At 44.5% G+C, this 24,510-nt stretch overlaps 1 protein-coding gene across 2 annotated transcripts in view; it reads right to left on the reverse strand.

The window, feature by feature from the left end:
• The window catches only part of Rbm28 (RNA binding motif protein 28), a 43,714-nt gene that overhangs the window by 3,255 nt on the left and 15,949 nt on the right, over positions 1-24,510 (reverse strand). For both annotated transcript variants that reach the window (XM_029478818.1, XM_021165387.2), the window contains exons 10-18: positions 16,939-17,048; positions 12,962-13,035; positions 11,910-12,045; positions 10,989-11,053; positions 8,805-8,963; positions 4,225-4,374; positions 3,865-3,939; positions 944-1,200; positions 319-421 (exon numbers count right to left, since the gene is read on the reverse strand). In XM_029478818.1, coding sequence (XP_029334678.1) covers positions 319-421; positions 944-1,200; positions 3,865-3,939; positions 4,225-4,374; positions 8,805-8,963; positions 10,989-11,053; positions 11,910-12,045; positions 12,962-13,035; positions 16,939-17,048 — 1,129 coding nt within the window. The remainder of the gene's footprint in view (positions 1-318; positions 422-943; positions 1,201-3,864; positions 3,940-4,224; positions 4,375-8,804; positions 8,964-10,988; positions 11,054-11,909; positions 12,046-12,961; positions 13,036-16,938; positions 17,049-24,510) is intronic.

The raw sequence follows: 24,510 nt of genomic DNA on the forward strand, positions 1-24,510 counted from the left end.
TGTGTGTGTGTGTGTGTGTGTGTGTGTGTGAAGACTTGGCCGTTGTGTGAAGATTTCCTGAGCACTTTCTCTCTTGAGACATAGTTACATGTAAAGTGGGATTTGCTTTCATATACTCACTCTGGTGGGGGGAAGCGGGCAAAGGAAACACAAGCTAAGTGCTCAAGTAGATTGACAAGGGCTTACTTCCCTCCCCACTTTCACACCGTGCCTCATCCTCTTAAGAGCTTGCCTTCCTGTCCACTCAGCTATCCACAGTCTGCCCTCCTCAGCCCAACGAGCCGCAGCACCACACACCACAGGGCCCGCAGACCTCACCTGCACGGAAGACGCTAACTGCTGCTTCTTTTGCTTCCGCTGGCCCATCTGGGGCTTTGGCTTCCTAGAAGGCAGGGACTTCACTTTGCCTTTGTCCCGCAGCCTGAAATAAGATAGCCACGTAAACGTCATACAGAATCCTTTCTCTGGTCAGTGTCCTTGCCATCTAAGAGCATAGGAGACAGACTTCTTTTCTACATAGCTGTTTCCAAGCCTAGAAGCAGTCACTCTTAAATAGAGTTCACAACAGCATGTCCTAAGTCATAATAGTTATATATTCGATTGTTTGTCTCTCTGTGTTTATGTATTTTTGCCTGTGACTTCAACAGAAATCACAGAAACCTTCATTTACTCACCACGATGTTTTAAAGATCATTTGTTCACAGCACTAATCTATTGTCCCAAAGAGAAATGAACAAGGGAACCTCGGCTGACGGAGCTGGCCAGGAAAAGCTTGGAGAAGACGAGAATGGCTTCGCAGTAGGCTCCTCGGAGGGTGGCTCCCAGGGCGGAGACTTTCCTGTCATCCTCCCACGGGAAAGGGGGCACACTATCCCTTATGTCCACGCAAATGTCGCAAAGACAAAGAGCTGCGCCAAACCCAATGCACTAGGAACCATCTCACCTAATTTTGGGGCCTCGGTGTGAAGGGAGTGCCAGGACCTTTCTTCTCTTCTTGCCGTCAGGCAGCTCCACCTGCTCCACTTCAGCCTTGGTCTGGAAGCCTGTCCACGAGGTGGAGCCGGCTTTCCCTCTCTGCTCTCCAGGCGCCTTGCTCTGATCCTGTGTGGCGCTCTGAACTGCTTTCTGTTGCTTGTCTTTTCCAACTTCTTTTTGCTCCTTTTGGGGCTTACTGGTTACAGGCTTGGATTCCATTTTTTGCTGCATAAAACAAGAAATTGCCCCTGATTTTCAGCTGAGATTTACTTGTTAGGAAAGTAGCAGCCGAGGAGGAGGCTGGCATGAGCTTGGTCAGGGAGGAACTTGTCGTGTCCCCCCCCCCCCCCCCCGACATAGCACACAGAAAAGGAAATGCAAACAGTTTCCAAGCTGTCTAGTGACAGAGCTGCTAGGCAGGAGCCAAGACAGGAAACAGAAACAGGCAGCAAGCAGTAGTAGCCCAATGTTCAAAAGTCAGTAAGAAGAGACAATTGTCAATAGTGAAACACAGGCCAGGCATAACAATGTACATCTAGAATCCTAGGCACTTGGAAGGAATGAATGGATCAGGAGTTTGAGGCCAGCTTAAGCTATGAGAGACCCTGTTTCAAAAGACACCTGCCCCCCACCAAAGTATAACACACAAAAGAGGAGAACACAAGCAGAAGGAACAAAACAACTCAAAACTACTTAATGTAATACAGCTAGAAAAATGTAAGACCCATGACAGACATTAAGCCATAGGCCTAAGGGCCGGGAGAAAACCAATAAAGTAAACACCCCAAACTCCACAGCTGGATTTATCAGTCTCATTGCAATAAGCTATGAAGCCAAGAAGATAACATGAGGTAGTTGAAGTTCCAGAAGATGAAATTATCAATCTAGAATTCTCTACCCAATGAAATTATCTTTCACAAAGGTGAAAGAGACTCTCAGTAAGAAAGAGTAGGGAGGGCAGGCTGGAGAGATGCTCAGTGGCTAAGAGCACTGGCTGATCTTCCTGATCAGCACCCACATGGTGGTCGCACCCACCTGTAATGGGATCTGATGCCCTCTTCTGGTGTGTCTGAAGACAGCCACAATGGACTCATATACATAAAATAAATAATTTTTTTAAAAAAGGAGAGAAGGAAGGAAGGAAGGAAGGAAGGAAGGAAGGAAGGAAGGAGAGAAGGAAGGAAGGAAGGAAGGAAGGAAGGAAGGAAGGAAGGAAGGAAGGAAGGAATTGTGACCAGGAACTGGCTTTTCAAGAAATGCTAAACAAATTCCTCCAGAGAAAGGAAAGGCATAGATTCCAAACCTAGGTCAGCATGAAGAAGGGAAAAGGTCAGAGCGGGGGCCAGTGAAGTCAGGACGGCGAGAGGAGGCTAGAGCTTCAGAGGAAGATAAGGTGAAGGGCTGCCAGCACTGAAGCAGGGTGAGAACGCAATGTCCTCCGCAGGCTCACAGCCCGGCCCTGGCTCCAGCTGTCTCTCTGCTCTGGTGGTAGGATGAGGATGTGATCTCTCAGCCTCCTCCTCTGTGGTCTTACCCTTTGCTTGTTGCTATGCCTCCCTGCCGTGGTGGGCTCTTGTCCCTTTGGAAGCACGAGGCCAAATAAACTCTTCCTTCGCTATGCTGCTTTTGGTCATGGTGTTTTATCTCAGCAATAGAACAGTAACTAATACAAGGCACATACGTAAATAAAACAAAATAAGAACCCAAAACAACCAAGGAAGTTGATGAAAGCCTGTGTAAGGAGGGAGGGCTTATCTCAGCAGGAGGGTTCATTTGCTCTGAAGAAGAAATGAGTCAGGAGAAAGACTGTGCAGTATGTATGCAAGCACGGGGAGCAGACTTCAAAGAAAGCGACTGCAGCTTCAGAAACACCCCGAAGCAATGGCTAAAGGCAACTTGTTATGTCCAAGAGTGAGACCCCAGGTTCTCCAACCAAGGTGAGTTTTAGCCACTGCTACCGTGCGTTTAGCATACACTGAACGCTATGAATGTTCTCCATGCATGCAATGGGTAGAAGAGTATTGATGACTGCTGTAAGAATTCTGGACCTCCAAATAATCTAGCCTAGCACGCCTCAAGGGAAGATGGGTAAGAGAGTACTGACTGCAAGCTGAGCAATGGTATATGTGCTCACGTAAGCACATCCCTCTTTGTGTGAGGAATGCGGATGTTATCAACCCACTTATAAACTGACCTGCAGAGAAGTAACTTGCCAGGGAAAGTAGCTAAGAAAGGAGAGCTATAGCTCCTGATCTTCCTTCTCCCCACACAGATTGAAAATGGTCTAAACCCAGCAGCTGTGCTGAGACTGGAGGATTTTGAGTTCAAGGCAAGCTTGAACAATACAGGGAGACCCTGTCTCAGAGGATGATGGTGATTCTGGAACTCAGCCTCTGTCACTTGTTTTAACATGGCCCACACACTGTGCAGGAACTCATGTAGATCACAATATTGGTTTGCTTTTCTCCCCTTTTCCTTCTCCCATGCAGCACTCAGGAGAGGGACAGCAAAGAAAAAACCACCAGAGAGAGTCTTAGGAAACGCCTACTTGGCAGAAGCACAGAGTAGAAAAGAGGAAGTTTAATCAAGCCCCTGGAAAAAAGGCTGGGCATGAAGGCACACACCTTTAATCGAGGTCGAGGCAGAGGGATCTCTGTGAGTTCTGAGTCAGAGCTAGAGACAGGGGCCAGGAAGATGGCTCAGCAAGTAAAGGCACTGGCCACCAAGCCTGATGGCCTGAGTTCAGTCCCCAGGATACACATGCTAGAAAGAGAGAACCAAGTTCCCCAAGTTGTCTTCTGACCTCTAGAACCCATGGCACAGGTACATAGGCACACACAGACACAGACAGACACACGACAAAAACCAAACCCAATTTAGGTTCCATACCAGGCTGCGTTGGATCCTCAGCTCCTTCACTTTAAGTTTCCTTCGGTCTTCTAAAGAGAACTCCACTATGGGTCTCTGAGAGGAAGAAAACGCCATTCCTAAGACTTTACAGTCTGTGAGGGCAGTGGGCTCAGGTGCTCCTCTACCCGCTTCTCCTTCTGTCAGCTTTGTGGCTGTTTCTCGTGTCTTCTCCAAAGGCCAGTTCTGCAGGCAGTCTGCCCAGTCTCGCTCTTCAGGAGCCTCTCACCCTGATTCACCATCTCTTGTCCCCACCTCTACCCTGACCACCCAGTGCTCCTTCCCACCACTCAAATATCAGGGACTCTGGGAAAACAGGTCTCTCTGAAGCAGGAGACTCACCTTTTGGGACCCAAAGATCTCTGGGTTGTTGTTGAAGTGGCGGAGGGCTCTGAGGGCATGCTCATGCTTTTGGAACTCTGCAAAGGCATAGCCCAGGGACTGACCCTTCATTTTCCCATGAACTCCTTTAAGGTCCCGCATCACTCTACACTATGGATAGAAAAAGAAAGGAAAGAAAAACAAAACAGTAGTTATAGGTAAGAAATAAAACCTCCCAGAGAAAAATGTATTTGTTGCAGTAAATCTCCAACCCAAATATGCCCTGGCAATGAAAAAACACGACTCAAATAATATGAATACATGTTGTGCACTTAGGTAGGGCAGATCTACCGCTACACTGCCATCTTCCACATCTAAGGGTCTCACAGATGTGGAAGATGGTAGTGTGGCGGTAGATCTGCCCAACCCATGAACTTGCCCTTAGAACTTGTGGTTTCTCCAGGCCACGAGCTTCTGCTCCTCTGTCCTCCTCTGCCTCTGCGTCTTCTCTCTCTGAAACCTCCTTCTTCTCCCAACTTTCCGATCCACCTTCCTCTTTTTCTGCTCAATCTTCAGCTCTCCTTTATTTTACAAATTAAGGTGGGAAACAGGTTTACAAGAAACCACCTGAGTGCTGACTCATTCAGTGTTCACAGCTACTCACAGGAGAAGGGAATTAACATCAAATAGAATAAGCCCCAGGGCTATCCAAAACATGTATTTCATTTTTTAAGATTTATTTTATATTTTTTAAAACCTTATGTGTATGTGTGTGCCCCTGAATGCAGTGCTCATGGAGTCTACAAGAAGGCAACAGATTCTCTGGAACTGGGAACCAAAATCAGGTCCTATGCAAGAACAGTATGTACTCAACCACTAAGCCATCTCTTCAACAGAAAGAGTTGTAATACTTCATGTTCATAATGCATGTAATGAGAGGTGCGGGACTCTCCAGCATCTCAGCATGTTACTGCTGAGAACAGAGAACTGAAGGAAGGAAATTAATGGAGATGGGAGGAAAGAAAACCTGATGGTTTTAGACTTAAAACCATATCCTGACATGGGCTAAGCTCAGAATACAGCCAGCTTCGGCTGTTTGGGGTTAGAGTCAGAAACTCTTTGGTGCCCTTTCTTCTCTAAACGTCAGGATACCGTAAATATCCTAGGGTCATGAGGAGCATAGAAAATAATTTGAGAAAATACACCACTTATACAGTATTACTGCCTGGAGCTGCTGTTCTTCTGTAGCAGAGGAGTCTAAGTACGAAAGCCACATGCATACTACAACGGCTCCGTGCACAGATCCTACTCTGTCCACTGCAGAGGGGTGAAAAGAAGAAAGAATTCCTGACTTCAATACGCTCACTCACTTAAAACATCATTCAAGACATCTCACAAATGAAGGACTTAAGGGGAAAATAAAATGCTTTTGTCATGATTCCTGGGGAGACAGGAACTAACATCTACTACCCAAGACAGGAACCAAAGACGTCTGTCTTTTGTCAACACAACACCAAAGCCAGCTGCTGAGCCAGACTTTACTGGGGTGACTTTCAGAAGCAGAAAGGACTCAAAGACAGCTCTACCACCAGAAGCCCACAAGCTGAGCTCACAAGCTGAGCGCCTGCAGTTCACTGCACAGCCTGAAGGCAGCTCAACAGGTCAGTGTCTTTTCTGGGTAGCTCAATGGTCTGGGCTTATCAGGTTTCTGCCTCTCCCCCAGGAGCTTGGCTGCTGGGCCTCTTCTAGGCCTCAGCCTGTCTGAGAGTCTGTCTTAGCAGCCCCTACTGCTTATATATGCTTGAGGAGTAAGAGGTCTAGAGTATCCAGTCAGGCTCAGAAATGTCCTGAGCCTTTCTAAGCTTACCAACCCACCTTCCTCCAAGATGGAGGCTTTATCTTCGAGGAAATAGTTACACAACCAATACATAGACTGTACAATGTAGACGTGCACTAAACTGTAATGAGTTCAAAATGGGCATACACTAAATACTGTGGGTGCTCCCCACTAACTGTGGTGTCAGACACGCTCTGACACATTACTGTTCTCTCATGCTATTTCCTCAATACCAAGGAATATGTTAAAGAGGCCTCAGGGTACTAGGCATACAGTTTACGGCTATAAAACAGCAAAGCACACCTAAAATATTGGCAATGGCATTTTCAAATGTAAAGATGAACAGATTATGCCAAGTATCTCCAGGATTGGGGATAATGAGATACTATCTATCCTCAAAGAGCTCAGCCTGTCTGGAGAAACAACCAAGTCTCAGGCCAGTATAGAGGTTAACGGCAAGGCCTTCAAAAGAGACAGAGCTGAACTAAATGCTAGTGTGAACTCATAGTCTTCTAACTCAACTGAAGACATGCACAGTCAACGTGAATACTGTGCTTACGGCGGAGTAATATTGAACATACAGCCAATGCTACCGTAGGAGCTGGGGAAAGGCACAAGGGGCACAGTGCTTGCCGTGTGTGATGGTTTGTATATGCTGGGCCCAGGGAGTGGCACTACTGAGGTGTGGCCTTGTTGGAGTACGCATGTCACTGTGGGCGTGGGCTTTAATAACCTAGTCCTAGCTGCCTGGAAGCAGTCTTCAGATGAAGTTGTAGAACTCTCAGCTCTGCCTGCACCATGTCTGCCTAGATGCTGCCATGTTCCCTCCTTGATGATAATGAACTGAACCTCTGAACCTGTAAGCCAGCCCCGATTAAATAAATAAATAAACCCTTTATAAGACTTGGTCATGGTGTCTGTTCACAGCATTAAAACCCTAACTTAATGTCTTAAGTAGGAGAACCACTGTAAAAGAAGCACTAGGCATGCTGGTGTCTGTAGTCTCAGCGCCCTGTGGTGGGATAAGGAGCTTCTATAGAAACAGAAGCTCTGAACAGTAAGCACGGACGTGCAGGGAACCAGAGCCTGACTCCAGGGGGACCGTGAGGAGCGTCCTCTGACATCTCCGGGTGTGCCCTGCATGTGCTCTGTGTACTTTCTCTCTCCTCCCCCTCCCTATTTTCTTCCCTTTTCTCCTCTCCTTGTCCTTCGCCTTTTTCTCTCCCTCCCTTTCTCTTTCTTTCAAATATATGTATGTGTATGCACGCAAACACACACACACACCCCTCTTTTAGGAACCAAACCACATAAATTGTATTCTCTGCAACAAACTTTGTATTATATTATTTATATAATGCTAACCACACAGCAGGTATTGAATAAATGCTTGCTAAACTAATTCATGACAGAGTTCCTCACATTTTGCTGTAATTTAGTCAGATATGAAAGAAAGTCCCCTGCCGGGTGGTGGCACACACCTTTAATCCTGGCAGTTGGGAGGCAGAAGCAGGTGGATTTCTGAGTTCAAGGCCAGCCTGGTCTACAGAGTGAGTTCCAGGACANTTCTCAGCCATTCGGTATTCCTCAGGTGAGAATTCTTTGTTTAGCTCTGAGCCCCATTTTTTAATGGGGTTATTTGNTTTTCTGGAGTCCACCTTCTTGAGTTCTTTATATATATTGGATATTAGTTCCTTATCTGATTTAGGATAGGTAAAGATCCTTTCCCAATCTGTTAGTGGACTTTTTGTCTTATTGATGGTGTCCTTTGCCTTACAGAAGCTTTGCAATTTTATTAGGTCCTATTTGTCAATTCTCGATCTTACAACACATGCCATTACTGTTCTATTCAGGAATTTTCCCCCTGTACCCGTATCTTCAAGGCTTTTCCCTACTTTCTCCTCTATAAGTTTCAGTGTCTCTGGTTTTCTGAAGTGATTGACTGAAGATTTTAACAGAATAACTTATGTTTTTATATATTTGTGTCTATTCAGTAAGATATTCATATTTTTTCAGATGAACATTTTTTCCAATTCAACATTAAGGATTTTTTAGAAAGAATCATTTCCCTGATGATTTTTCCTGGGAGATCAGTTTGGTATACAATGTTGATTTTAATTCCAAATGGAATTCATAGTATAGATTTTGTGTAATTTTCTTTGACTGTGTTCAGTGGGTTTTTGACATAATGTATCATAGCCTGAGAAACATGCCCTTTCTGTAGGTTTAATAAAAGTTGAGACATCTGGACATACAGGCTTATATATTTGTTATCAGCAGGAGTGACTGTACTCTCCTGGCCTCTCCTTCAGTCTTGTCATTCATATGCAATCTGAAAGTACTCTATGTGAGGTCCATTGTCAGAACAGTGCCCACAATAGTCGTGTAATTCTTTCCACTGTTGCTATGAGAATGGATGCACAGACACAAGAAATCAATCCATTCTACCTACATCCATGCTTATTTGGGGACAAGTCATCTGTGTCTACTTCCTCTATTCTGAAAGCTGAAATGTCTGCCAAAGTTGAAGTGAGAATATATTGCAGCTAGAATAGAATCAGTTGCTATAGGAGCATAGCTCAGTGGGAAAAAAAAAAACAAACAAAAAAAAAAAAAAAAAAAAAAAAACCCCCAACAAAACCAAAACCAAAAAACAACAACAAAAAAAGAAAGACAGTTCCCAGAAGAAAACCTGTTGACTTGCTGGCACCACAGCCTGAAATGAATGCTTGTGCCTGAAGGCTATGCATGGCAAGGCATTGCTCACCTCCTTAATTCGAACCCCCTTCTCTCCTCGAGTGGCCTCCAGCAGCAGCTTCCTTAGTTGTTTATCGTCCACAGCCTTTGGGAGATTGTGCAGGCAAAGCCTGGTCTGCGAGACAAAGATATTCTGGTTCTTGAGTTTCTGGTGTTTCAGTAGCTCAAACTGGGAGAAGAGAAAAAGACAAGCTCTTAACATACAGTACATCTGTTAGGCAGGCTCCGAACTGTCCAGAACTGTCCAAAAGAAGAGGATCGTAACCCCACCCATCCCATGGCCACATTGCGCCTGCCTGCTGCCTTACAGTACCCAGCAGAGAGAAAAGCAGGCACAGGGAGGCAGGATGGTCATGAACTCCAGAGTCAGAGCTGAACCAAAAAGTCATCCATTTGGAGAAATCAAATGACATTTTAAGATTCAAATTTTCATCTATAAAAGTGGAACTACAGGTCAATATTCAACTCTCGGCAAGGATATGAGGCCAAATGAGATTAAAAAACAATGAACTGGGCGGTGGTGGCACACGCCTTTAATCCCAGCGCTTGGGAGGCAGAGGTAGGTGGATCTCAAGAGTTTGAGGCCAGCCTGGTCTACAGAGTGAGTTCCAGGACAGCCAGGGCTACACAGAGAAACCCTGTCTCGAAAAACCAAAACCAAACAACAAACAATCCAAACAACGACAAAAACCCCACATAGCTCAAAATGTGCCCCAGCACAAATTTGTTTTTGTTTTTTCAAGGCAGGGATTCTCTGTACAGCCCTGGCTGTCCTAGAACTCACTCTGTAGACCAGGCTGGCCTCCAACTCAGAGATCCATCTACCTGTGCCTCTGCCTCCCAGTGCTGGGACTAAGGGTATGCACCAGCACTGCCCAGCTTAGCACAGACACTCTTGTAAGTAATACTGACGTTAGTATCTATGCTCAGCCCTCACCCACCCAACAACGGGATGTCTAGTACCTCCTTCCTAGAGTTAACTTATTTTTTATAATGCACAGAAATAATCCAGTAATCTATGGCTAGCAAAATTAGTTCTAAAACTTAGTATATCTTATTGCACTGCTTCCCCAAATACCATGATATCCAGATATTCAATACTAAAAAAAAAAAAAAAAATTTAAATACTACTATAAAAACCCTATGCTGGGAAGAAATTTGCTTCCACTGATCAATATAGCATATTTGCTGCTCTCCATCTCCTGAACATTAAGGTTCCATAGCCGTTCTATGACTTTACCCTTCTCGGCTGGCTTTTTATCCTTTAATTATTTTATTTTCCTATAAGGTGTGTGTCTGTGTGTAATTGTGTACACAGTGTGCATGTGCTGGAGGTCAAAGGATAACTTTAGAGGCTGGATTCTCTCCACTGTAGGTTCTAGGGATCAACTCAGGTCAACTAGGCTTGTGCAGTAAGCACTTTTACCCACTGAGCCACCCCAGTGGCTCCAGGCTGCCTTTTTAAAGGTAAACTGCATAAGCTAGGATAGAGCCAAGCTGGTAAAGTGTCTGCCTAGCACACACGGCATCTTGTTTAAACTTGGCACCATGGATACTGGACACGGTGGAGCGGGCCTGTAACCCGATGGAGGAGGATTGGAAATTCAGGAATATTAGGCTACACATTGAAGTCTGCCTGAGCTACAGGAGACTATCTCAAAACAACAAAAGCAAGCGACTACAGCAAACTCTGCTAAGCAGCCAAGGCGTCAGTTAACCGTGGAAACGCCTGTCATAGGAAGTTGTTCCACACAACTGTATTAATTTACAGATACAATCCCTCCAAATGGCATCTTGGCTACTCTTTCTGAAACCCATCTCCTAAACATTGAGGCTCCTCTTGTTCCTAGTAAGCCTGCCTACTCAGCTTCCATCCCGTTGTTTTCCATTTATGATAACAATTACACACAGGCCCTCTCTCTCTCCACACCTACTGAGTGAGCTAGCGGCAGTTGCTCAGAACACACACATGTGTACTACAGAAACAGAGAGCAAGCCTGAGCTCGGACAACAGGACGGAATGCTGACACAACAGCAGGAGTACTGTCCACTCACTGCTCCTTTACCTGTGTGCTTCTAACACGGTAAAGTGTGGTCCTTACACGTGGCTCTTCAGGAGCAGTGTGGCAGCAGTGATTGTTTCTGACTCACTTACATAACCATGAGAGCTAAGGCTGGTGCCTCATCTACTCACCCGCTCGCGTTTGGCCATATCTGCGGCACTCACACCCTCAGCAGCCTTCGTCCCAGCGCGGATCACTGCAGAAAGAGGGCAAAGGGCCAAGATGTCACCAAGGGAATGTTCACTGAGCAACAGAAGAATGTGATGTGAATGATGCAAACCCTTTGTACTAGACCCTAAGGACTGTGTTGGCCAGTTAGTTAGCTCCGAAAATAGCTACAAGGCTAAGTTCTAGACTTAGACTTGCTCTAAAGACAAACTGAACATTTTGTAATCTTGTTCCTCTCTCCCTCCAAAAAGCATCACATTCATGCTGCAAGTTAGTCAGCAAGGCGTGGAAGAAGCTCTGAATGCAGCTAGAATATAGAATGTTCCACCAACAAGCTGCCCCTGAAACTGAGGTGCTCACATACGCAGCCGTCAATCACTCAGCAATTAATTAGAGTGAGCCAAAACAGAGAACAGAATTATGGTCTCAGAGGCTTTGGATCCAAAAGCTGACAGCCTAAATTTACTACCTGGAACTATGCACCTACGCAGGAGTAGGCTGATAAATACTTACAGCTATTAAACATTTAAAAATCTATCAATAATCCAAAAAAAGTCATTTCAATTGTATTTTTCAGCCACTTAAAAACAAAAACACCTCATCAGAAACACAGACAAAAGCAAGCATCCTAAGAGTTGTCTTCCTTGTGCTTCCATCCTGCTGTGTAGATGATCTGAGGCAGCCAGACACGGAGAATGAGACTGATTAGCCTGCAGAAATGGGCGAAGGCTCCTAACAAAGCCACATCTACTGAAGTGGAACAGCAATAAAACACTGCTTTATTTGGAAATTTGGGTTTTATATTTGAAACACAATTGCTGGTTCACCCTCAGGTCATGGGTGGGTACTCAGAGGCCTGGTTCCTATCTTCTTCTGATACTCACAGCCTTCTCTGGCCAGATAGAGGTTCCGGGTTCCCGTTGGCTTCTTCACCTTCTTTGTCTGAAGCTTTGCTGCCTCATCCCGGGTCACAGCTAAGTCGACCTTGAGCTGTCGGCCATCCAGTTTAAGGCCACCACCCTGAAACATATTACAACTTCTCTTCAAACACGGAGCAAGCAGAAAGTAAGCAGATAGCATGGAAGAGCAAGAAAAGGGACTCAGCACACTGTCACTGTGCCATGGAGGCCAGGCCCCAGGCCGCATCTGCCTGCCAGCTACACGTGGGTCCTTGAGGCTCAAAGGAGGTTTTACAATTGTACAAAAGGTCACATGTGTATGTACTGAAGAGCATCTGCAGTAAGGAATTTACTTTACTGTAGCTCAGTCCCAAAGTAGGCCTAAACTGAGGAAATTGTCCTGTAAACATGTTTAGTATTCTAAAGCTCGTGCAAGAATATTTGAGAGACAAGGACAACACAGGATAACATCTCAGAAACCGAATGCTTCATTGAAAAAGCACAGAAAGATTCTCAGTATCTACACTACCTCTACCAGACACTCAGACAGGTTCACAGATAGCATTGATGCCTTCTTTCAGTCTTCATGTTACTAGTGTAGAATAGAGGCTGGTACACAGGCAACAATCAATGAACACTAGAAATATCAAATTTGTTTCTCACTTAAGAAATATGGAGCTGGGCGCGGTGGCGCACGCCTTTAATCCCAGCACTTGGGAGGCAGAGGCAGGAGGATTTCTGAGTTCGAGGCCAGCCTGGTCTACAGAGTGAGTTCCAGGACAGCCAGGGCTACACAGAGGAAGCCTGTCTGGAAAAACCAAAAAAAAAAAAAAAAAAAGAAATATGGGCAGCTGCAATCATCTCAAAGCATGGATTAAGGCCACGCAGGCTAAGCTCAGTGCCTAGCAAATATCAAGTGCTCAAGTCTTCACTTTATTAAAAATACATAATAATACTAAAAACCTGCTGCAAACATCAGCTCTTGCCTACAGAAGCTACCGTGTTCTAGGCACAGGGGAAGGACATGCTTTCCTTACCTCAGCCTCTGGAGAGGCCGCTGCAAGACATTTCTGAGCTGCTTCCTGAGTCCTGAATTGTGCGAATGCACAACCTGTACAAAGACACAAAATGTAGTAAGGTACACCTCGCTTCCACAGTGAGCAAAGGACAACACTGAAAACACCCTCAGCCTGACACAAATGGGAGGGGAAGCAGCACTCGGGGAACAGGTACTATGTTAAGTGCTGAGGGATCATAGCCAGACACTGTAGCATACACAGCCTTTCCTGGCAATTGGTCTCAACTATCTCCTTAATGGTACTCACAGGAAATGATAAGGAAATCCAGCCAACCACTTAATTCAACATCATGGAGTGCCTAGTAGAACACTGAAAGGTGAGCTAGAAATATTTAATCCTGAAATTCATTATATCTCATAGTCTTAAGATGCCTGAGGCATCAAATAATGGTAGATTCACCTCTTGGGGTAAAAGAGGCCTCTATTATATGAATATTGCAGGGAAAGTCATGAGCTCAGTTGTTGACTTATGCTCTAGAATAATTTTTAAGTGGTTTTTTAAATAATTTATTTTTATTTTATGTTCATTGGTGTTTTGTTGCATGTATGTTTGTGTGAGGATGTCAGATTTTGGAGTTACAGATGGTTGTGAGCTGAGGTGTGGGTGCTGGGAATTGAATACACACACACACACACACACACACACACACACACTACATACTATTTTGGATGAGGAGGGACCTGGAAAAGTACATAACTTAACATTAAAGCTATGCATTTAGCTTAGGTTGCAAAACCTGACTGGGAAATTCAAGGCAGTTAGGTTTGTGATATGTTCTCTTTAAAGCAGTTAAGCTTAAAGAGGCTGAGTATACAGTAGGATAAATGGCTAAGTACATGGTTCTAAATGATCTCAAGGCATACTGTTAACTTGATGGCAAGGCCTGGAAAAAATTCAGTCTCCTTGGGGTCAAGAAACTTTTTCATTAAAATATGTCATCATACACACACCCCTATGAAACATAAAATAAATTGTTACATTGTTCATAGAGAATGGAAAGGCCATACAAGTTCAATATGGACCACTTTCTCCCCAAGTGCTTTTGTTTCGTGTGTGGTTGACTGCACTGATGTGTAGTCCCTGGGTTCCAAGGCTGAAGTGTGTTTGTTTCTTCTTCTGACCATCTCTGTTAGAGACCTGTGCTGTAGTGGGTGGCTCAGATTCCTTAAGTAGTTCTTATTTGTGGAAGATGCTACCTGATTGGTATGTGAGTAGCAGATGGGAGGTTGGGGACACAGAAGTAGGAACACTTGGCCCTGTGTTGGGGACTTAGAAAAGATCTCTCTATATGGTGACTCTTGAGTTAGCCTACTATATTAATCTGCCTGCATTCATTTCAGTATGCGGCAGAAGATAACATCCTAGCTCTGGGAGACATGGTAGTCTTATATGAGAGAATTCTTTTTGAGTTTTGAGGTGTAAATATATTATGAAATAATATACACCATTGCTCTCTTCAGACACACCAGAAGAGGACATCAGATCTCATTACAGATGGTTGTGAGCCACCATGTGGTTGCTGGGAATTGAACTCAGGACCTCTGGAAGAGCAGTCTTAACTCTTAACTGCTGAGCCATCTCTCCAGCCCAGAGTGGAAGCAATCTTAAACAACAAATATAAACACTGAAAGCAACAGGTAGACATGGGCTGGTAACATCTGTTACTATAGCTCCTGTTGCTATACTGTTGGATCTGTTGGGTCTGTTGGAATAGTATTCCTGTCAGGATTTCTATAAAGACCCCTCATTACTTCCCCATACCATGCTTCCCGTAGAATTCGATTAGTATCAGGCAAAGTCCTTTATTAGGGAAAGACAGTAGACACAAGACAAGTGGAGAATTCAAATCAGGCTTACACTTGGCCCAACTAATCCAAGAGGAAGTTGCTTTATTTTTGTTCCTTAATACATATATGATCTAGAGATGAAAGTGTATGGAAGGTATGCATAGGTTATATGCAAACACTATGCCATTTTATATAAAGAGCTTGAGTACTCGCAAATTTTGGTATTTGCCATGGTCTTGAACAAGACCCAGTGAGTACTGAAGGACAAGTGTAATGAAAGAAATAAAGGATGCAGAGGTAAAAGATTTCTAACAGGCAGATTGCCTAGTCATCCCATAGCAAGAAAATCAGGCCAGGTATGGTGGTGAACACCTTTAATCACAGCACTCAGGAAGTAGAGGCAAGCAGATTTCTGTGAGTTACAGGACAGCTTGGTCTACACAGTGAGACCCTGTCTGAAAAGAAAAGAAAATAGAAAGAGGGAGGGGGAGGGGGAGGGGGAGGGAGAGGAAAGTCCACAGTATAAGAAAATCACTGTCTCAGAATCAGTGCTAGCTGGTTCAGTCTCAGCATCTCCCTAAGGTCATGGATCATGGGTAGCTCTAGGCAGTAAAATGGCTTGCTAAGAGAAACAAACTGTCAAGGAACACAGAAAAAGTATCAGAAAATTCCAGCAAATTAGAGCCAGCAAATGACAGAACATTGAAAAAAAAATTAAAATTATGGTTTTAAAATGATTAACTATCAAGACTGAGGGAACAGAAAAGATATCCAGCAAATCACCTGTCGGCTACATTGTAGAAGTGTTAATCTAAGAGATAAAAGTGAAATCGTGCCGCGCCCGCACTCTGGGTGTTCTAAGAGATTTTAGTTGTCCATTCCAGAAAAACAAACCAGAAATGAAAAAGGTCCAGAAGTGTGACTATCAGAGCTGAAGACATTTTATTAACTCTAGTCATTTACCAGGCAAATAAACCTGAGCTCACAGTGATTTAATGTCCCTTGCCTCCAGGGAGCTGTCCAGTACTGCCCTACATTATTTTAACTGAGTAAAGGTAAAATTGATCAAGTCTTATCTAATCAATTCTTATCAGTTGAAAAATAAGGTTTAGAATGGAAGTTCTTAACCATGGATAAACTCTTGAGAAGCCACAAGCCCTCAGACACAGCATTTTTCTGAGGAAAGTGCTTACAGCACTGCTAGGAAGTCAGAATGAACGATGACCTCAAGGCTTATAATGGTTTACCTCACTGTGACTTGGCTAGACAGAGAACCACCTCGGAGACTGAAGCCATACCCTGTGGGTATATTTGTGAGTATGTTTCCAAAAGGAGCAAGGGGAAAGATCTTCCCTAAAGGTGGGTGGTACTTCATGGTCTAGGGGCGTGGGCAAAATCAAGGATACCGTGAGAGCAGACCGTTAGCACCAGCCACCCTTTCTCTACTTCTTGGCCCACTGTGAAGATGAGGGGTTCTGCCTGTGCTCCCCATCAGAACAGACTTCATGCTCTGAGATGGGAGCAGAGTAAGCCATGCTTTCTTTATGTCAGGTCACGATGAAGCAAACACAGAGTAATGGGAAGCTTAAACAGAACGGCTACAGTCCATGGGGTAAAAGCTTAGAAATAGGCTGATGCTATCTATGTGTATCTGTTCACACACTAATACTCAGCCCTGTGCTAGAATGAGTGCTGATCCCAAGAGTAACAAGCACTATGAGGATAATATTCCCCTATTCCCCCGCACCACTCCTATACATAGTTTCCTTCTGACTGCTGCCATGCAACAAAGTTTCTGTCAGTTTCTATCTCTAACAAAAGCATCAAAGAAAAAAAATTCCCTATTAATTCTGAGCAATGTAGAATGATTAATGCCCATGAGATGCTATCACATTTGAAATGCAAAGGAGAACAACAAATAGAATTCATTTTCTTAAAGTAAATAAGCAAGAGCTTTAAAGGCTGAGACAAAATTAAGGCTGGCAAAGCCATTAAATTGCTGAACTCCATGTCATGAAAGACAATCTCGAAATGTCCTTGGGCTTTTAATGGAAGCCAAGAAAGAGACTGAGCTGACTGTGTACCACCCAGAAAGGCATGATTTATGCTCTTCCCTGATGCTGGGCCTGGTCAGCCGGGGGCAAATACCTTTAGAGTGCTCTGTGTCTGGATGCAAGACAACTCGGACATACTTAAGATCACCAAACTGTTGGAGGACCTCGCCGAGTGCCTCTTCTTCTGAGTCAAATGAAAGATTTCTGTGGAAGGAAAACAGGTCACACGAATTTCAGTGACAAAGCAAGACCTTGAGTTTTGATCTGAGGTATATGAATTAGACATCAACTAATGGTGTCTGCCTTGTTCACATCCATTCTCCCTTCTTTAAAATAGCAGTAGCACACAAGAGCGGCCCCTAGTGGCTAAGCCTTGGTCTATTAGTCTGTCCCTATGTCCCAACCTTCCTATATCAGATTCTGTCACTTGAAAATTTAAAACTTAATAGACAAAAAAAAAAAAGACTAAAAGCTGCATATATAGATACATTAATTTCAGAACAGAAGTGTCACAGATACTGGAATGATACAGACATGCTATAGCATGGCCTGATAATCATGTGGCTATATAAATGAAAACTTTGCTTAGCTGTACCCTTAAAGTAATACACTTTACAGAAATACCTTGTGCCTTCATTTAAAAAAAAAAAAAAAAAAAAAAAAAAAAGATGGTATCCCAGAGAAAAGACCCACAACCTCCAGCAGCAGGAATCTAAATTTCCCAGACTTTCACCGCCTACTCAAGATTTGCATCTAGACAACACCGATTCTGTGAACAAACCAGTATTCATCCAGTCTGTTCTCTTTTCACTCACTGTGGCTGAAATTAGTTTTTTTTATTACAACCAGAAGTTTTCACAGGAATCTAGTAAGAAACATGTTTTTCTTTTATTGAATTAGACATATTCCCCTCCGTGTTTATATAAAATCTGGATCTCAGTTAAAATTTTCTAACGAGGGCAAAATCTTTCAAAATAATGCAAAAGAAAAACATGTTAAGATGACTAGGTCTCGGTGAGATGACTAGGTCATGTTAAGATGACTAGGTCACGGTGAGATGACTAGGTCACGGTGAGATGACTAGGAAACGGTGAGATGACTAGGTCACGGTGAGATGACTAGGCAAACGGTGAGATGACTAGGAAACGGTGAGATGACTAGGTCATGTTAAGATGACTAGGTCACGGTGAGATGACTAGGAAACGGTGAGATGACTAGGAAACGGTGAGATGACTAGGCAAACGGGAAGGGAGAAGGGGAGAGAGAAAGAGCAGGAACAATACATTGAATATCCTTAATCTGAGAAGCTAAAGCTTTTTGTGTATGTTTAGTATGTTTAGTATGTATATACAGGCATACGCACCATGAAATGCATGTGATGATTACAGGACAATTTGTAGGAATCTAGTTCTCTCCTTCCAGCATGTAAATCCTGAATATCAAACTCAGGTTGTCAGGCTGTGTCAAGCCTTTTTATACCAAGCCATCTCACTCAGCAGCCTGCCTACAATATAGTAAACTAACCTGACCTAGAAAATGCAGTGGTGGCGCACGCCTTTAATCCCAGCACTCGGGAGGCAGAGGCAGGCGGATTTCTGAGTTCAAGGCCATCCTGGTCTACAGAGTGAGTTCCAGGACAGCCAGGGCTATACAGATACAGAGAAACCCTGTCTCTCAGAAAACCAGAGAAAGAAAGAAAGAAAGAAAGAAAGAAAGAAAGAAAGAAAGAAAGAAAGAAAGAAAGAAAGAAAGAAAGAAAGAAAGAAAGAAAGAAAGAAAGGAAAGAAGGAAAATGCAGTAAGACCCAACTCCACTCTGTATATTCCCCTGGAAACAAAAGGCATATCTTTCTGTATTCTGGACATGACTTTTAAAGAGAAGCTAGAGGCTAGCTGGGATGTAGCTCAGTTGGCAGAGTGCTTGCCTAGTGTCTTAGTTTGCTTTTTATTGCTGTGATAAAGCCAAAAGCAAGTTGGTGGGGAAAGGGTACTGGAACTGGAGTTGCAGACTGCTGTTGAAGGTATGGGGCCAAATCTGATTTTGGCCTACAGAATCTCCCATGCACATCCTCCTCTCCATCCAACAGTGGCTAACTGGGGAGTTTCCCCCAAACTCCCTACATTCCTACACTTTTGATAAGTACATTCCATTCAGTTCTGTGTGGTTGGCAAAGCTTTCTTTTCACTTTGGGTGGTTGTACTGCTAAGATCTGGAGTCCTCCACCTCTGAAAACCCTGTCCACAGGTTCTAGATTCTTCCTCAGGCCCACTGGCGTCTCTCTCTTGGTGACAAGAGTCTGCTGTGACCCCTCTGTCCCAGAGATCTCAAGACACATACATGAAGATGCCCAGTCTCTCAACTTAGACCCATGGGCCTCCACTGGTGATAGAAATGTTTCCTGCACCAGTAAAACACATTAACAGTGCACTTTAGCTCCCAAATGCATCTCTGCTTTCCCTTCTGCTGCTCCAAGCCCTGTGCTGTGACTCTTACACTCTCTGAGCAGTCCTACATGACACTGTAAGCCTCTGCACCATTTCCTGTCTTAGGAGTACTGACTGCCGGGCACTTCATGCTCACCAGCTGCTGGGCTGCTCATGCAGCCTACCCCACCCACACCTCCCTATAGCCCACACTGCCTGAGCCTACCTCAGCAAGGATGCTATATTCCTCAGGCCCCCACTACAGGAGGTCCCCCTTCTCCTTACCCATCAATTGCCTGCCCAGCTATACTTATTTCCACGTCAGCCCTGCCACTCTGCACAGCCCAGTCTGCCCTCCAACACTCCGTAACAACCCCGTATCTTCTCTCCAGTCTCCCTAGGAACTGCAGCTTCCTGAGCCCTGTGTCTGGCTCTCAGTGAGATCCTTTCCTCACTATCTCCTCCATGAGCTGCCTGATAAGTCTGACAGCTCTCTTGGGTCCTTCTGGGCCTGTGCAATGCCTTTCTTGGAAGTCCTGGAGCTTCTTTAGGTCCATGTCTGGGCTACCGTGACCCCTACCCTTCGCTCCCTCTTCTGCCACTGTGGCCCCCAGAACTTGTTCCAGCTGCAATGATCTAACAGCTCCTCCCTCCCCCTCACCGTTGTCTCTTCAAAAAGCTCCCTCCATTCAGCCTGATGGCAGCCCCACTCCAATCCTAAAGCCAATTTCCCATCCACCCACCATCCAGATGCCAGCTCTCCCTCTGCTGCTACGCATACTGTTACAACTGCCTCCACTTCCTCTTCCCAACTCCCTTCCTAAAGCCAAATTCTCCACTGTTGATTGAACTACAAAATAATTTATGGTTGTCTTATCAGATACCTCTCTCATTTGACCCTCCCTCCACCAAAGCCCTCACCATCAGCCCAACGTATTAACCACTTCCTGTCCAGACACTGACTTCTGCTTTAAAACCGGCAAACAAAAGTGATATTCTGTAATGACAAGAAGTTTATTACATTTATGGTTTACAAAAATAAGTTTTCTTTAGCCTCATGCATATGTATTTTCAAGGTTAAGCCTAAAATCGGGTATACTTAATATATGGCCCTCAAACTCCTCAGAGATCTGCTGAATGTGGCATTTAAAATGTTCAATAAAAAACTTCCCACAATAGAGAGCCCCTTCTTCCCACAATAAATAGAGAGCTCCTTCTAACAAGAAAATGTTAAGGTCTCCAAAGAAGGCAGATGGGGAACTGCAGCTGACTCCACCTGGACTGCAACACTAACTGCTCCCCGGGGAAAACTGCCATCCGCCTCCCCCCCCCCCCAGCAGGAATCCACACAAGCTGTGGACACTGGATTGACTGCTATACTTTGCCTTATCAGAATAAGGTCAGTGTTCCCAAGCCCGCCCTTCCTCTACAGGAAGAATTCCTCAGCCCTAGTCTGACAGCCAAAGGCCTGCTGCTCTGGGACAACTATTAAATGCAGTTCTTTTCAGACAACTGAAGACAGACTGCTTCTGCAGTGAACCATGTGAGCCTCAAATGACTAAGTAAGTCTTTGTCATTTTTATTGCTATAAAAACAATTTAAGGGGCTGGTGAGATGGCTCAGTGGGTAAGAGCACCCGACTGCTCTTCCGAAGGTCCAGAGTTCAAATCCCAGCAACCACATGGTGGCTCACAACCATCCGTAACGAGATCTGGCGCCCTCCTCTGGAGTGTCTGAAGACAGCTATAGTGTACTTACATATAATAAATAAATAAATCTAAAAAAAAAAAAAAAAAATTTAAACTGTACTTCTTACTCAAATCTACCCCTCTCAGATCTCTGGTGACATTGGTGAGTAGCTGCAGCTTTAACAACAGCAAACACGCAGCAGCCTGGTCGGTCCATTTCCTATGGACAGGCTTCACACTAATACCTGAATTTTAAAGCTTATAAGAAACAGATTTAAAAAAAGTTATGTAGGTTAAGGAAAAAAAAAGGCCGGGCAGTGGTGGTGCACGCCTTTAATCCCAGCACTTGGGAGGCAGAGGCAGGTGGATTTCTGAGTTAAGAGGCCAGCCTGGTCTACAGAGTGAGTTCCAGACAGCCAGGGTTACACAGAGAAACTCTGTCTCGAAAAAAAAAGAAAAGAAAAGAAAAAAAGTGATACAAGTTATACAGGCCTAAGGAAGTAATTTAAAGTACACACAGCTCTGACATTATGACAGTCCAAGGAAACGTGTTAAGTTCTGAAGATACAAAAGTGTAAGTAAGTCATAAAGGTCTGAGAAAGTGATTAACTTAAGGTATGTGAGAAGCTGTTTTGGACTTCATTCCTCTGCTCTGTGCTACTGTTGGGTCCCACAGCCTGAATACACAGCAGTCCTCCACACCCCTCCAGACTCCTCCTTTAACCTTCCTTTCTAGGTTTGTTACTCCTCATTTGACCACGCCCTATTCCCTTATTAGGAAAGGGCGTCTTTTCTATCACAGGCAAGTTTTCTCGTACAACAGCTCCCAGGATACTCCTGCATCCCTCCTCTTTCCTTCCTCAGCCCCTATTTGTACATGCTCTCACTCTCTGAAATCCTAAACCTCTTATCCTCTCCCTCCTCTAGTCAATCCGCTGTATGGGATACCACCCTCTTTCCCTTGCTGCACATCATAAATCCCTCTAGCATACTCAAAGGCCTTCTGCCTACATCTTCAAACCCCAGTTCTCCCTACTCTTAACCAGGCTCTGCCTAGGCCTCAAAGCCCCCATTCAGTGTCCTTTATCTAAACGGTTTCTATGTCCCACCTCATCACCCTACAGTACTCCCATATTAACAGTCAAAAACCTAAGGGAACCTTCCACCTAGTCCTGGGCCTTCAGTGCACTAACTGTTGCCCCTATACACCCTTCAAGTCTCTAACCCTTAGGCTGTCCTCGCCATGATCCCTGACAACACCTCTCATTTTTCAGTCCTAAATCTTAAAGACACTTCTCCTCAATACTCCTGGATATCCAGCCCCATTATCTTTTTTTTGCCTTCGCATAGATGGATCCTGATACTCAACAATCCCAACGGGACAGTCCTTCCCCGGGGATTCAGAAACAGTCCCCAACTTTTTGGTCAGTCACTCCTATAAACTTGGCCGTCTCCCTTTTTCCTCCCACTGGCTTCAGTATATAACCTCCTAAGGCAGAAATTGGTACCAGCGACTGGAATATTGCTGGGATAAACCTGACTGAGCTTTTGTTTGGAAGAATGTGGATTTTGGGACTTTGGATTTGGAAAGCGGTAGAGGGCTTTAAGTGGGGCTTAATGGGCCATCCTAGTAGGAATATGGAAGACTTTGTTACTGAGAGTGATTTGAACTGTGCAGACCTGGCCCAAGAAGTTTCAGAGAATTTCAGTATGTGGCCAAGAGACTGTTTTTGTGGTATTTTGGTGAAGAATGTGGCTGCTTTTTGCCCTTTGCTGAAGAGTCTGCCTGAGGCTAAGGTGAAGAGACTCAGATTAATTGCACTGACAAAGGAAGTCTTAGAAATGCCCATCATAGACTTTGTTCTCTGGTTAAGTCTCATGAAGAACATTTTAAACAAGCATAGCAAGCTTAGAAAGGAAAAATATAAAATATATAGTTTGAGTTTTAAAGGGACATCGGAAGTGAAATGGAGCTGAATCCTGTGTTCAAGGATATTAAACTGAATTAAAGAAGTAGTGACCTTGGGGCAAGATTCCCAGCAAAGTTTAGGTCCAGGCATGGTAGTAACTTGCCTTTAATCCCAGGGGGCAAACAAAGACAAGAAGATCTCTGAGTTCAAGGCCAGCCTAAAACAGAACATGTTCTAGGTGAAGACAAATTTAAATCCAGGTTTGGTGGACCACATCTTTAACCCTGGTGCTTAGGAGACAGGCATACCGATCTCTGAGTTCAAAGTCAGGCTACAGAGCAACTTCCAGGCCAGCCAGCTTAGGCAGTTAAGGAATTGGAAAACACAAAGCTGATGATAATGTAATAGAGCCAAGGGGCCATGTTCCAGACCCAGCAGGCAGCAGAACTCAAAAGTTTAGGCCATGTGGCTCTGGCTTTAGAGTCCAGAATAGAAGGGACTATTGGGACAATTGATGTTGGTTAGCTGGAGCTAAGAAATTAACAGTGATTAAGAAGAGACCAGTATCACTGAGGTGAAATCTTCTGGGAATTATTTTCTGAGAGCACAAAGAAGCTGTGTTCCAGAGATAGCCAAGGTTGTACCTCGTGCTGCGGCTAGACTTGGTAATGTGTAAGAGTCACCCCGGTGGTACTGGTTTTGAAGACGTGAAGGGGTCATGAAGAGCAGCTGAGGCTTGGCACTGTGAGAGGCCATGGAAGGCCACTGGTGAAGGTGTAGCCTCAGTTCTAGTTGATGGCCCAGGACTGAAGGAGTCATGCAAAGGATTTAAGGCTTGGCACCATGAAGAGAGCCTATGAGAAGCTATTAGTAAAGCCTAGTTGCAGCAGAAGACCCCAGTGTACTGGAGATGTCAGTATCATGGGATGATCACCAAGAACAGCAGTAGTGGAGTGGATCAACCTGAGCTTAGAGTGCTACAGAGGTCAGAGCTGGAGAAGTGAAGCAAGTCCTTTGGAGGAGCCCAGAAGATCCTGTGTGGATCCCAGACATTGAAACAAGAAGCTGTAACACTGAAGTTGCCTAGGAGATGCCAAGATTTTTGAGATGCCAGAGCCATAAGATATCTGCTGAGGAATGCTGCTAACAGGGAGTGGACCAGCCCAGGAAAAAAGAAATTTGCAGTCAACAAAGATGAAAATGGAGTTGGAGATCTGAAGACCACTTTGACATCAGCCATGGAGATGTTTAGAGTTTGGCCAGCTGGTTTCCTGTCTTGCTTTGGGGAATACAGTTAAGTGACTGGATGCATCAAAGAAGAGACTTTGAACTTTGGACTTTTAACATTGTTGAGACTGCTATAGACTGTGGAGACTTTGGTTGGAATTTAGACTAACTGTACTTTTTTATTATGCTATGGCTAGGTATAGTCCCCATAGACTCATGTGTTTAAACAAGCTTATGGGGGTCAGAGAGAGGAATGTGATAGTTTGTATATGCTCTGCCCAGTGAGTGGCACCATTTGGAGGTGTGGCCTTGTTGGAGGTGTCACTGTGAGCATATGCTTTAATACTCTAGTCCTAGCTGCCTGAAAGTCAGTGTTCTGCTAGCAGCCTTCAGATGAAGATGTAGAACTCTTAGCTCC

Source organism: Mus caroli, chromosome 6 (genome assembly GCF_900094665.2).
Source record: "Mus caroli chromosome 6, CAROLI_EIJ_v1.1, whole genome shotgun sequence".
NCBI lineage: Eukaryota > Metazoa > Chordata > Mammalia > Rodentia > Muridae > Mus > Mus caroli.